At 40.4% G+C, this 12,792-nt stretch overlaps 1 protein-coding gene across 1 annotated transcript; it reads right to left on the reverse strand.

Annotated features, from left to right (window-relative positions):
* Positions 1-322: 322 nt before the first annotated feature.
* On the reverse strand, positions 323-11,889 carry SMC5 (structural maintenance of chromosomes 5). Its single transcript, XM_048696397.2, has 28 exons — positions 11,392-11,889; positions 11,159-11,232; positions 10,919-11,068; positions 10,689-10,793; positions 10,444-10,589; positions 9,735-9,846; positions 9,490-9,645; positions 9,197-9,318; positions 8,985-9,129; positions 8,832-8,897; positions 7,604-7,732; positions 7,115-7,213; positions 6,858-7,023; positions 6,630-6,775; positions 6,477-6,540; positions 6,288-6,412; positions 6,116-6,193; positions 5,611-5,683; positions 4,383-4,486; positions 3,396-3,512; positions 2,795-2,872; positions 2,596-2,695; positions 2,460-2,514; positions 1,547-1,595; positions 1,357-1,444; positions 1,003-1,075; positions 805-908; positions 323-721 (listed from the first exon to the last, which is right to left on the reverse strand). The coding sequence occupies exons 1-28, from the start codon at positions 11,804-11,806 to the stop codon at positions 663-665; spliced, it is 3,198 nt and encodes a 1,065-aa protein (XP_048552354.2). The 5' UTR covers positions 11,807-11,889; the 3' UTR covers positions 323-662.
* Positions 11,890-12,792: the final 903 nt, after the last annotated feature.

Genomic DNA, 12,792 nt, shown 5'->3' on the forward strand with positions numbered 1-12,792 from the left:
CAGTGAGGTCAGCGATAACTACTTATATTTGTGCGTAACTAGGTTCAAGGAAACAGAATAATAATAAATCTAAAAAGTCACTAGCTAACAACTGCTCTCTTCTACTCTCTCTTATATTTGTGTGTAAAACAAATAAATAGTCCCAAGCAGCTGTCAGTCTGTCAGTCAGTCGTTGACGTATGCCTATTTGTAATTAATTATTAATTAGTGCAATAAACAAAACAAAACAAACACAAGAGCATACATACCAAGTTTCAGTTTGTCATCTAATGCTACCTTCGTATAATAATGATATAATATTGCACAAGAAAGAAGAAGGACGAGTCAAACTCAAACAACTTGTCAATCAAAAGGATAATACTTGAGTCATCATCCCTTACCTGCTCCGATTACACCCCCCCTACTTTTAACTATTCACACCCACCCAATTACTAACTGCTGATAAATAGTACGTATACTCAACTGAATTACTACTAACTTAATAATACTAATTGTTTGCATCTACTCCGATTGTGGATAATAACAAGGCTATGCAGTCAGCTAAGCCATTACCCGCTCCACGCCTCCTACTAAACCCAGCTAGGCTAGCTATATTTACATCCCAAAAGCAGCACACAGCAGCAGCTTCCAAGTGGTAATTGTGGATCATCAGGAGAGGAGACTCAATTCCCGCTCCCAGCCAAGCCCATGACGCTTCTCCAACTATCTCCCCCGCGCCAAGCTGCAACAGTCGCAGCGCATCATTCATCAGCTTCCACAATGGCAAGGACAAGTCAACTATCCGCTATAAAAACTATACATTACCATGGGCTGGTTTCTCAATCCAGGGACCGTTCATGATGTTCAAGATGCTGCACGCGTCGCTATATTCCAAATCAGGCAGCAACTTGGGTGTCAGCAGGAAGCACCTACACAGCAGCAGCCACATTCGATGAACCATACCGACCCATCAGGTTAATCAGTTAGTTACAAGGTCAAACTGTCTGTTGCGCCAAGACTTACTGTGGTGTGTTGAGTTGGCTCGCCGCCCTCACAAGCTGCTGGAACATCTTCCTCTCGTTTATGGGATCCATTCCTACATGCAAGTTTTTTGGGGGTGGACAAGTTAGCTACTGCACCATTCATTCATTCAATCCTGCATGTCTAATAATGTTTACTACTCCCTCGTTCCCAAATATTTGTCTTTCTAGCGATTTCAACAAATGACTGCATACGAAGCAAAATGAGTGAATCTACACTCTAAAATATGTCTACATACATCCGTATGTTGTAACCATTTGAAATGTCTAGAAAGACGAATATTTGGGAACGGAGGGAGTAGCACTGCATGGTAAAAAAACAGAGGTATCGCCTTGCCTTGATTTATCTCATCAACCACCCGAAATGGGCAGTTTGTAAGATCTTGGAGCGATACGAGATACAGAATGGTAGAAACTGACCGCTCCTACAAGTGACATGAAAATAAATAGCAACTATAACAACACACAGCAGAGATAAAAAGGTGCAAACAAGATACACATCTGAGACAGACAGCGTTTATCCATACCCCTCCAGATTGGTGATGAGCACTTAGCACCTGCAGCTCACCGGTTTGCCTGTAGCAAAACAATACTCACATTTCATTTTACAAGAAAGAAAATAACACCACAGAATAATGTCCAACAGAAACATTGTAGGAGCCCTTCTTATGCTACATAGCAAACACAGATAGGCAAAAACGGAATGAGTATTTAACAGAAAATCCTATAAGACCAGGCAAATAAATAATATTCTTCTCTGAAACAACACTCGACAGATTGTTTATATCCTACTAGATGAACCGAATGTTGAAAATAACGGATTAACACGCAAGGACCAAGCGTTAACTTGGCTAAAGCTCCTGAGAAATAAGAAATGCTGTAAAAAAAAAGTAGGAGTATATGATACAATCATCTATTTCAACATTTTACTTCTTAATAAATAAAACTCAAGAGTGCTTATCACAGGATTATGCTTAAACACATCCTAGAATACAATCAACTCTTGGCAATAAAAAAAGCCTGATAATCATCTGGTATGACTAATCGTGGGTCATGGCTACCCCATCCTACTCCAGGTTTAAGTAAACTAGACATATGCACTACTACCTCCTTTCCGGTGTATAAGGCTTGTGCGTATCCCTAAATCTATAATTTGACCAACATAAGATGAGTTGTATAGACTAGAAATTATACCATTAGAAAGTATACGATCTGAAGTTTCTAATGATAAATTTTTAGTGATACATAATTTGTATTACGTTGGTCTATTTGTCAACCTAGAGATACGCGCAAGCCTTATAACCCAAAAAGGAGGTAGTAACTGGTGTGGTTGCCATCAGGCATCAAGAAACAGTACAATTTTGAGCAAAGTCCAGTGGTGGCAGTTATTCTTTGCCCAATTGCAAGAAATAATAAAACAGCATGGGAAAAGAAACTTACCTAAACTTCACCTTTATAAGAATACCGTATTGACTAAAATCGAGACCATGCTCATCTGCCAGGAAATTTAGGTACAGCACTTAGCATTACACACAAGTGCACAAATAATGACATAAAACAGATCGGGCATACATACCAAGTGAAACTTCTCCAGCAACAGCCATTTCTTGGAAGTTGCGACTAAAGGTGTCATTTATTTTTAAAACAAGACTTCGGAGAGTTGGAAGCCATTTACCCTACAAAATCAGCAAAGTCAAGTCAGGACTCAGGAGTGACAAGATCGCAAAAGGTTGAGAAGTGATGGCAATATAGGTCATCAGATGAAATGTTTCAACCTTTGTAGTTTCTATTTCAGAGCAGCACCTCTCATATTCTGCTTTATCATCTTCCAGTTTTGTTGATATTGATACAATCTACACAATTGAGATAAGCAATGTCTCAGTAGCAATAATCGATGTAGAACGGGGTCCAAAAAAAATCAATGTAGAAGTAGGCAAGAAGCAGACTGATGAGTAGCTCAAAGGAGCATATTATGATCGGGCACATGAAGAGATTTTCTTTGGCGTGAATCTATCAGCTCAAACTCTGAACGGTTCAAGGTTCCAATCTACCTTTATCTATGCTACTCCCTCCGTCCGGAAATACTTGTCATCAAAATGAACAAAAGGGGACGTATCTAGACGTATTTTAGTTCTAGATACATCCCCTTTTATCCATTTTGATGACAAGTATTTTCGGACCCCACCAATGATTCCCTCAGTTACGCTTTAGAGCAAGTTTCAAGAAGCCCAAGTTGATACGTCTATCGCAAGGCTACTGCTACGTTTGTGACAAGGGAACTCTGCTAAAGTTAACCAAAAACAATGAAAAAGAAATACTCCTGCCGGACAAAAGTACGAAGCAAGAATGCACTCATCAGTGGGTAGATTGTTGTACCTCACGTTGCCGGTTTTGATACTCCTGCAAAACGTTTTGATTGAGGAATAGCATAGAATTTGCTTCCGATTCAGTGTCTTGTATTGCAAGCTCCAGGTCTTCTATAGTAGTAGCCATCTGCAATTAGAAAGGCAATGGAACCGTAAAAAAAAACGCGCGCGGGGGGGGGGGGGTGGGGGGGGGGGGGGGACAAGGGCATATGTATGCAGCTAAGACAACAGGTTTTTATCTGGTCCAAGAAAACACCAGCACATAGGGTATTGCAGAGTCAAAGAATGGACAGAAACTTGCAGGTTGTATGGCTGGGCTAGACGCAAAAGCAGCATAACCAATCCAAACACATGAACAGTAATGCATCAGACACTATTATATGGCCATGATAAGATAATTCTTGACAAGCACACATAATGAGGATTTGTAGAGGGGGGGCATTCTAAGGAACTAAGATCGAATAAACTTCTTTCATTATAAGAAGAGTAACACTCTTGGTGATTGGGTTGGAAGCTGAGAGACTATTGGCCCATTACCCTATTGTGAAAATTTGGGGTATCAAAGTAAGATTCAAAGAGAGTTCTGACCATTCTCTCTCTATCAGGAAGCACAAAAACCAAAAGAAAAGGTACATCAAATAATTGACAAAATACACACTCCAATGGTTGAAGTCTTGAAGGGTGATCGCACTTGGTGTTTCCATTGCACTTTCTAACCTTGTTGTGACACTTCTGATGCTTTTAGTATAGGTAGAGAGATTTCTACCTCTTGCATCAAAAAGTTTATACCTTCTAACTCACTAGGCACCACCATAGTTGTGATAGAAAATGAAACTACAATAAGCATAGATACTACAACCTTGTTCTGTTCTGTTCCCAAATGTCTCATTTTCATCATTTATACATTTGAGTTCTTATATGTTGAACTTCTACTGCAAAAAATTGAAATACTACAATAATTTTAGGCGGAGTTTATTAAAACTAGTTCAGGGCATACCTTCTCAAACTCTTTTGCAAGGTCGTCTGTGATCATAGATACTGACTCTGCATGCTGTTTTGCCTTAAGCATCACCTGCTTATGCTCTTGAGTGGTTTTTTTACCTGATGGTAAAATTTGAGAAACAGCCATTATGAAACACAGAAACTATCCGTCAATCAACGTCAGGAATATCAACTATTCAGTTTAGATCTATTTCAAAAAAAAAATTGGCCAGGCAAATTTGCTTCAGCTGATCAATTGCAATAAGTGCCAAAATAAAATATTGACTGTTTGAAGGCCAAGAGGTATTCAACAAATGCATATGCACGTATAACTTCTCAGTGAAGCTCCAAATGGGGATTTCCCAGCATTATTTTGGTGATAATATACTGCTGGATTTCAAGGACTAGGTTGCAATTGCAACAGTTTGGTTTGGTGAACAAGTTATCTTTCGGGTAGAAACTGACTTTCCAAGATTATAGGTATGGTGAACTTCGATCCTGGGCCAAATACTACAAAGAGGAAGGTTGAACAGCAAGAGAGATAGACAAAGGAAGTGTTTATGCTTTGAAAGATATGTCAAAAGGCCCGGCTACAAGGAAGGAATACCAACAAACTTGTAAATTAAAGCACAAATCTTCTTTAAGATATTCATATCTTTGACTAATTGACTGGATAGATAATGAAGTCTTCAGTGACAAGCTCCTGCGCAGGCTTGCTGCCAGCGGAGTTATCTGAGGCCTGGCCTTTTACGAACTTCATGGGTCCAACCGGCTAGCAGCAAACAATGTTGAAGGTCATTTTGTAAAACAACATTCCTATTGTAAATAATGACTTGCTGATCTCCCTTTTTGTGCATGTTTGCAGTAATATGATCATGCAGACATATAGTGATAACAGTAGTCGATCAGCAAGCAGTGCAACAACATATTGCATAGTAACACACAAAATCATGCTGAAAATTAAGTAAAAACTACTAAGTTATTCACTGATATTTTGTAACAAGGCAAAACAATGAGTATGCAGCATGGTGTTTATTACATAAAACGTGTGCCCGGTAACTGTAGACCCAAAGAAATCACAGCATAGCAAAATCTTAAAGGAAAAAGGGAAGAAAGAACAGCTTAATCGCTCTACCCACTAATATCTTCAAAGGTATTTTCTGGCAGCTTAGTTGACTACACTAGCAATATTTTCAATATACTTGTTAAAAACAGATATGCAATTGATTTTAGCAACAACTCACGGTTTTCATATTCTTTGGCAGCGCCAGCAACATCCTTTTCGTGTTTCTTCACATCCTTTTCCATCTCCCATATCTATGAGATGCAAACAACAGTCAAAGAGAAAAACACACACAAACGTTGGGTATCCAAAACTTTTAATATTTCCATTTGATGATACCAGGCCAAATAATTTCATGTCACGAGAATGTTTAGAGACATGGATCAACCTAAATATGAGCATCTACTGTTGTTGAATGAGCTCACCATTTTCCTATGCCATTATTTCTGGTTTGTGCACTGTTGATGGAAGTTGCACCAAACTACTAGAACGAACCATTATCTTACAGAAACATTCTACAATTGTGATGATTAATTGGGTGTAAACTGCAAACTTTCCAACAGTGCAATTTATTTATGTATGTGTACTGGCCTACTAGGTACAATGTAATATGATGTAAAAATACAAGTTTTAAGGCCATCCAATTTAAGTCAGTTTTACATATGTAATTGCTTTAATGAGCATACCTTTGTATCAAGCTCAATAGAAGCCATGTTCTTTTCTGTATAACTCCATTTGAGAGCAACAGCTTCAACAAGTAAATTCTAAGAGGATGAAAATCAAGTTGAAGTAAGAACATAGTCTTTGATGATGATCAAGATAAACGAAATATTGGTAGCTAGTTTACGAGGTACTAACCTTGAGTTTTAGCAATGCTCGAAATCGATCATCATTTAACTTAGCTAGCCGATCAGTAAGCTTTCTTGTGCTGGATTCCACATCCTCCTCTTTTGATATGTCCTCCAGAGTTCTTCTTCTCAAATCTAGATAGAAGAACAACATATTATACAAGCAACATGTAGAAGAACAGGGAAAAAAGTACCATACCAACACGCCTTTGTAGGTCTTCTCGCTTCTTCTTTTCAATCCTCACCCTGTCAGTAATCGCTTCCTGATAATAGGACAATCAAAAGATAGCCATTATCAGAGACAACTGGGATATACTTGAATATAATTTAGTGACATTAAAATATTTGAAACCTTTTTCTTGCGGAATTCTGCCTCTTCATCTTCTAATTTTCTCTGATCTTTCTGGAGCTCTTTTAAGGCTTCCTCCATGCCTTCAACATTTTTTGTGCGTTCATCCTTTTCAGATCGAAGTATTTCAATGTCACTAACATTCACGTCTGCAAGAAAAGCTGACAAGCATTAGGCATAGGTGAACCATATAAGCGAATAACTTATCAAGGCTGAGATCATAATACATACCGCACATGAAGAGGCGCGACGGGTAGATTGAATCTACATTTGCTGACAAATGGCCACCATATCTTGATCTGGTCCATCGATAATGGTTACGTGGAGTCCAAAGGTCATTAATACCTAACTTTACCACATCATCTGCGCTCTGATCTGCTTGATTTGTACCGATATACTGCATGGACATAAAAAAGAAGCAAATTCTTTAAAGTCATAACCAGTGCAACTTGGTGCAGATTCATGAACCGGATATAAGCAGTGTATACCGATTGATCCACTGAAGCCTGAGTAATCAAAACATTTTTTACAGCAGGAGGAGCATCAAACTCTTGATCGAGTCTTGATGTGATCCCAAGTTGCTTCATCTGCCAAAATGAAAATTAACAGACTGAAATTTTAACCCCTCGGTTTTATTTTTGCTGAGCACATTTTAACTGGGAACAACGATAAAGAAAGATCCAATATTGATGAAGTCAAAGACGATTACTTTACTATGATGTCCTCACATTAAGTGTGTACCTAAGATGAGAGATGACGATTTGTGTGGTGAAGTGAATTGTTCATGCATAAACAATTAGAGAAGACGATGAAACTAATGAGAGAGAGAAACTAGCTTTAACTCTTAATGCACACGTTGTAACACGCACAAAGATTTCAAAACAAAATAGCGCTCATAAAACAAACAGGAGAGAAACAATAAGTAACAAACATCGATGCCCTAAAATGCTAATTTTGATTGGCATATAGGTGCTGACCTCTGGGGTAATGTTCAATGGCTCACACATGATGCTATTGCCCCCTGTGTAGTTCAGAATAGGAGTACCATATTGCTTCAGTTGTCTAACCAAGAGGTCACGGTCGGAAGCATTCTGTGTAATGAATGACTGGCACACACAACGAAATGGCAATTATTTGTTGCAGATATAATGTTTTCACATTGAAATCAATAAGATAATTGACAAGATTTGCAAAAGAAATACAGACAGTAAGCAAAGGAATAATATCTAAAAAAAGTTTGCAGGCATGCCGTCTTATTGGACACTAATCATCTTCAGTGACTGGACAATCAGTCTACTCTGCACATTAATCATTCATAGGACAAGTGCACAATGGCAAAAAACCTACATCCACTAGTAGACCTGCCACGGTTCGATCAAAGACCCCTTGCTTTATACCCTAGTTCATAATATATGCCTCGAATACTACCTCCAGTTCATAATATATGCCGAGCATGACTACCTAGGATGCACAAAATGCAAGTAGCATTCGATAGGATAGGAGTATAGGACTATCTCTATAAGTTTGACAGACCGTACTTGCTTAGGATTGACTGTCTGATGTTAACACAGCATAATTGATTATCTGCAAAGTCTGATATGTTGGAATTGCTCTTCTGTAAATGAGCAGGTTTCTCGGACATGTATGACAGCGAGAAAGAGGTGCCAGAGCGAGGCATGGGTGTTGCATAAACATGTATAGGTATTCCCGCCCGACCCCAGCTCTAGCACTGGTACCAGCAGTACGTCATGCCCAGTTATGTCTCAACTTTAGCACTAGCAAACGGCCTTCTGGCCAGCCGGACGACAAGTTTAATGTTGTTCTCCAAGGCAGATTCTTTGGTTGCTTGGATTTTTCGATATATAGTTCCAAGGTCATACGCATAGCAATTTCATCTCCTAATAATGCCACAAGTTTCCTGACATTGCCAAATAATTTGATTCTACTGAAATTGCCTAAGAGCAGGATCAGTGATGAGAGTGGTTCATTTTCCTAAATAATTTTTTAGCATTGCAATGCACTGCATGATGCGCTCTGAGTCCTGTAAAGTATTACTTCAATGTGTGCCTCCTAGGTATGCTAGCCGACCATATCATGAATTGAGGGAGAATATTCAGTGGAAATGCTAAAGTAAAGGAAAACAATAAGTAGTATGCACACCAGGATTTAGCAACTAAACATGAAAAATTATCATAGTAACAGTACCCTCCATATATAGTTTGGAACATGGCTTTCCAAGTAACCAGCGTGAGTTTTACTCTGAACATTGACCTGAAATCAGTCAAAGAGAGTATCATGATAAGAATCTTGGATGCAGAGAAAGCAGCAGTTGGTAGGCATACAACCAACTAAACAAACCTCAAGGAGAACAGGCCCATAAACTTCTCCCCTGAACATATTTTTGTTGTTCTGCACCCAAGAGTATGCTTCATTGATTCTTTCAGCACCAGCTCTTTGCAATGCTTGGAGTAGCTTATTGTTCTTACTTTCCATTTGCATCAACCTGTAGTAAAGGTGCATTAGGTATCCATGTCACGGATAGTGTAGATGGTAGTTGATAAGCTGGATACCTATCAGAACACTTCCTCAGATTTTCTCTCTCTTGTGTTAACTGCTGCTCCTTCTCTTTCCGTATGAATTTCAGCTTGTTTATGCCAGAAATTTTATGTCCAATATCATTTGTTAGTTGTGTCTGCAAAAAATAAATAACTTAGCCACAGGTGTAGATACCATTGCTCATGAACACTGTTATTGTGAGCACATAGACTGGATAGGATACCAGTTGGTTATAGGTGCCAACTGAGCTGTACAGATGGAATCATGGAAAGCAAAAGATCGTGGAAACTAAAGTAACAAAACTAACCATTTCATCTCTAGGTGGTTCGTATGGTTGTAGATCTTGAAGTTCCCTTTCAGCAGCAGCAAGACCTTCCTTAGCCTTTGAGATCTTTTGTTGCAGATTCTTTTCATGCCTTCTCAGATCTTCTATGTCATCAAGCGTGGTTTTCAATCGTGCACTCTGATACAACGAAATGTGTCAAGGATTGACAACAGACCAAACTGCACTCAGGAGCTGATTTGAGCGGGGGGAAAAAGGGGGGTACCCACCAGCTGAATCTCGTCATCTGTAACTTCCCGACGCTTGTTTGTGTTTTGATTTATTTGGTTGGCTATCTTCTTCATACTTGAAGTAATTGTCGTTTTCTCTTTCTTGAGCCCTCTATATAAACAGGGTAAAGAAAGAAGATGTGTACTCCATTAGAAATCAGAACCTCAATCTTAGGTATCTCAAGAAGACACACAAGGTTGCTTCGTGAAATAGAAACATTATTGAACCAGAAATGCAATCTCAAAATTAAGCATTATGCTATATATCACCCATGTAACCAGAAATTGAGTTCCAGTTAAGTTTTTTTTCTGTACGAAGGAATACTAGTTCAGAAGTGTTAAAAGGATACTAGTTCAAAAGTGACAGATCAGCAAAACAGTGTGCATTCGAATTAAAAAGGTGTTGAAAAGGGATATCAGATACAGCACACAAGGGAAAACACCGAACCAAATACTACTAGGGACTTCCAGAAACATGTATAAAGTGATTTGGCAAGTGAAGAAATTTAGTACTCCCTCCGTTCCTAAATATTTGTTTTTTTTAGAGATTTCAAATGGACTTCCACATACGGATGTACATAGACATATTTTAGGGTGTAGATTCACTTATTTTGCTCCGTATGTAGTCACTTGTTGAAATCTCTAGAAAGACAAATATTTAGGAATGGAGGGAGTACATGAGTTGTATCCTATTGGCTGTGGTACATACTCGATGGGGGCTTTTGCATCTTGCCAGATTTTGGTTACATCATCCATTTTCTTCTTGAAACTTTTCTCCTCCTCCTGCGCCTCAAGGAATTGCGCCTTCTTGGCGTCGTATTTGAGCCACGGCAATTTCTTCTTCATTAGCTCAGCCTACGGCAGAATCAACCAGCAAAGAGTATTATGAGAATGTCATGGGAATTTAAATGACTATATCAATGGCATTCATCAGAGAGAAACAATACAACGGACCTTCTTGAGGAGCTTATCTCTTTGGCGGACACGTTGGACATCTTTTTCTTGTTCGGCGTTGAGGGCCTTGAGGTTGTTCAAGGTCTGCTCCTTTTGCTTTACGGCCTGAAATTATTCGACACAAGCTCGGCGGTCAATCAATTGGCTGGTACGTAAGAGACCGTGTGTATGAATGAAGCCAGAGAAGCTAGCTTCAGATGTTGCGGAAAACATGGAAGATTGATGTTTACCACTTGAAGAATCCTGAGCTCCTTGCTCCATTCTATAAGCTGGCGATGCTGAACAGGTAAATTGGGATCGCCCACGGCCTTCTCGGTCTCTTCTAGCAGCTGGATGGGGGTGAGCTTTGCGAACTCGCACACCCGATCTTGGGGCAAAAACTAAATCGAGAGAGACAGCACAAACCGTCATCAGGTATAGCTATGCAGTCGCCTAGTCCATCCATGAAGAGAAGAGGATGACACACAGACCTGAGTGAGGTTGTTAATTTGGATGTTGAACTTTTTGATGACGTCGATAATGTCCTTCTTGGGGACGGTGGCGCCTGCAGGAAGGAAGGAATGAATTCTCTGTATATTGTGTTGAGCAAACAGCAAGAATAGTACTCGTACATATATATATATATATATATATATATATATATATGGTTATTATGGTGTTGAGCAAGCAGCAAGAAAAGGGGATCTCTACTGGAAGGGGGTACCGTCGAGGAGCCACTCGGACTTGTTGTTGGTGTCGATCTTGCGGGTGATGCCGATGTCGCGGCCCTGGTCCTGGGAGCGGAGGGAGAGGCGGACGTGGCCGGACTCCTCGCCGCGCTTGACGAAGGCCCTGACGCTGGCGGCCCGGCCGAGGATGGCGGGGTCGGCGGCGAGGGCGAGGGCGATGGCGCAGACGAGGGAGCTCTTGCCGGAGCCGTTGGGGCCGACGACGAGGTTGAGGCGCGGGCCGGGGCGGCAGACGAGGCGGTCGTAGGTCATGAAGTTGCAGAGCTCGATCTCCACGATGTTGCCCGGCACGTAGTCGTCGTCGCCGCGCTGGTGAGGCGCGCCGGCGGAGGAGGTGGAGGCGGCGGGGGGATCCAGCTTGGGGCGCTTGGCGGCCCGGGCGGGCGCCATCGCCGTCGCCGGCGGGAGGGGAATGGCTGGCTAGGGCTTTTTTTTTTTTTTTGAGGGTCTGGGGTTTGGGGTTGCTGACCGGGGTGGGTTGGGGAATTTGGGTTACAACAAGCAAGCAAGGGCTTTGGGCTTTGGGCTTGGGCTGCTTACTCCCTTCCCTTCGTTCCTCGCCCACCTTTTCTTTTTTGGCCCACGAATATAAAAAGCAACTCCAACAATAGAGTAATTATCTAAAATTACTTCAAATAAGCTTTGATTCGAGTTAAAATCAAATACTACTTGCTTCCCCACAACTACTCCAATGAATAAGAGAGGTGGCTTATGGGATAAGCTAGGAAGAAAATAGCTTATTTTTCAAGCCGCCAAAAGAACTAGTCGTAAATCTTACTATGCTTAGGCTTATAAAAAAGATGTCTCTTTGGGACTTCTATCCAAAGGGCTAGGGTTGAAGCTCCATTAGCCCTAGGCCTATATCCACCCCTGCTTAGGACCATCCGCTTAATGATCTATCTAAGATTAAGAAATAAGACAAGGACTAGGATGTGAGACCTCCTAGTCGGCGCTTCAATGCCGAGCAGCCAATCCATCGCTCATGCTCACTCCCCCCCCCCCCCCCTTGCATGGGCTGGCCCAACAATGTGAGTAGCTTGGACGCTCTGCCACTTCTTTTGCTTGATTGACCGGTCGACTAGTTGAGTATCCAACGTTGGCCGTTGGCCGTTTGAAAATATAGGAATATGAAAAAAATCATAAACTTGAAAAAAGATCTTAAATGTGAAAAGGTTCATGGATTTGAAGAAAGTTCATGAATTTTAAAAAAAGTCCATGAAGTTTGAGAAATCCTGAATTCGAAAAGGTTCGTAAATATGAAAAAGTTCATTAATTTGAAAAAAGACAAAAAGGGAAATAGTTTGCAATTTTGAAAAAAATATGCGAAATTGAAGAGGTTTGAGAATTTTAAAATTTTCCAAATTTAAAATGAAAAT

Source organism: Triticum urartu, chromosome 1A (assembly GCF_056163025.1).
Source record: "Triticum urartu cultivar PI428250 chromosome 1A, HENAU_Tu73, whole genome shotgun sequence".
NCBI classification, from domain to species: Eukaryota; Viridiplantae; Streptophyta; class Magnoliopsida; order Poales; family Poaceae; genus Triticum; species Triticum urartu.

What these genes read in the sequence shown, in the direction of transcription:
- SMC5 (XM_048696397.2), bottom strand. Translation starts at nt 11,806, where the DNA reads ATGGCGCCCGCCCGGGCCGCCAAGCGCCCCAAGCTGGATCCCCCCGCC. An exon ending in CTTATAAAGGTGAAGTTTAG is followed by an intron (nt 1,596 to 2,459) that starts GTAAGTTTCTTT and finishes GTTTTGCTACAG; the next exon opens with GCAAACCGGTGAGCTGCAGG. An exon ending in CTCATCACCAATCTGGAGGG is followed by an intron (nt 1,445 to 1,546) that starts GTATGGATAAAC and finishes TGTCACTTGTAG; the next exon opens with GAGCGGTCAGTTTCTACCAT.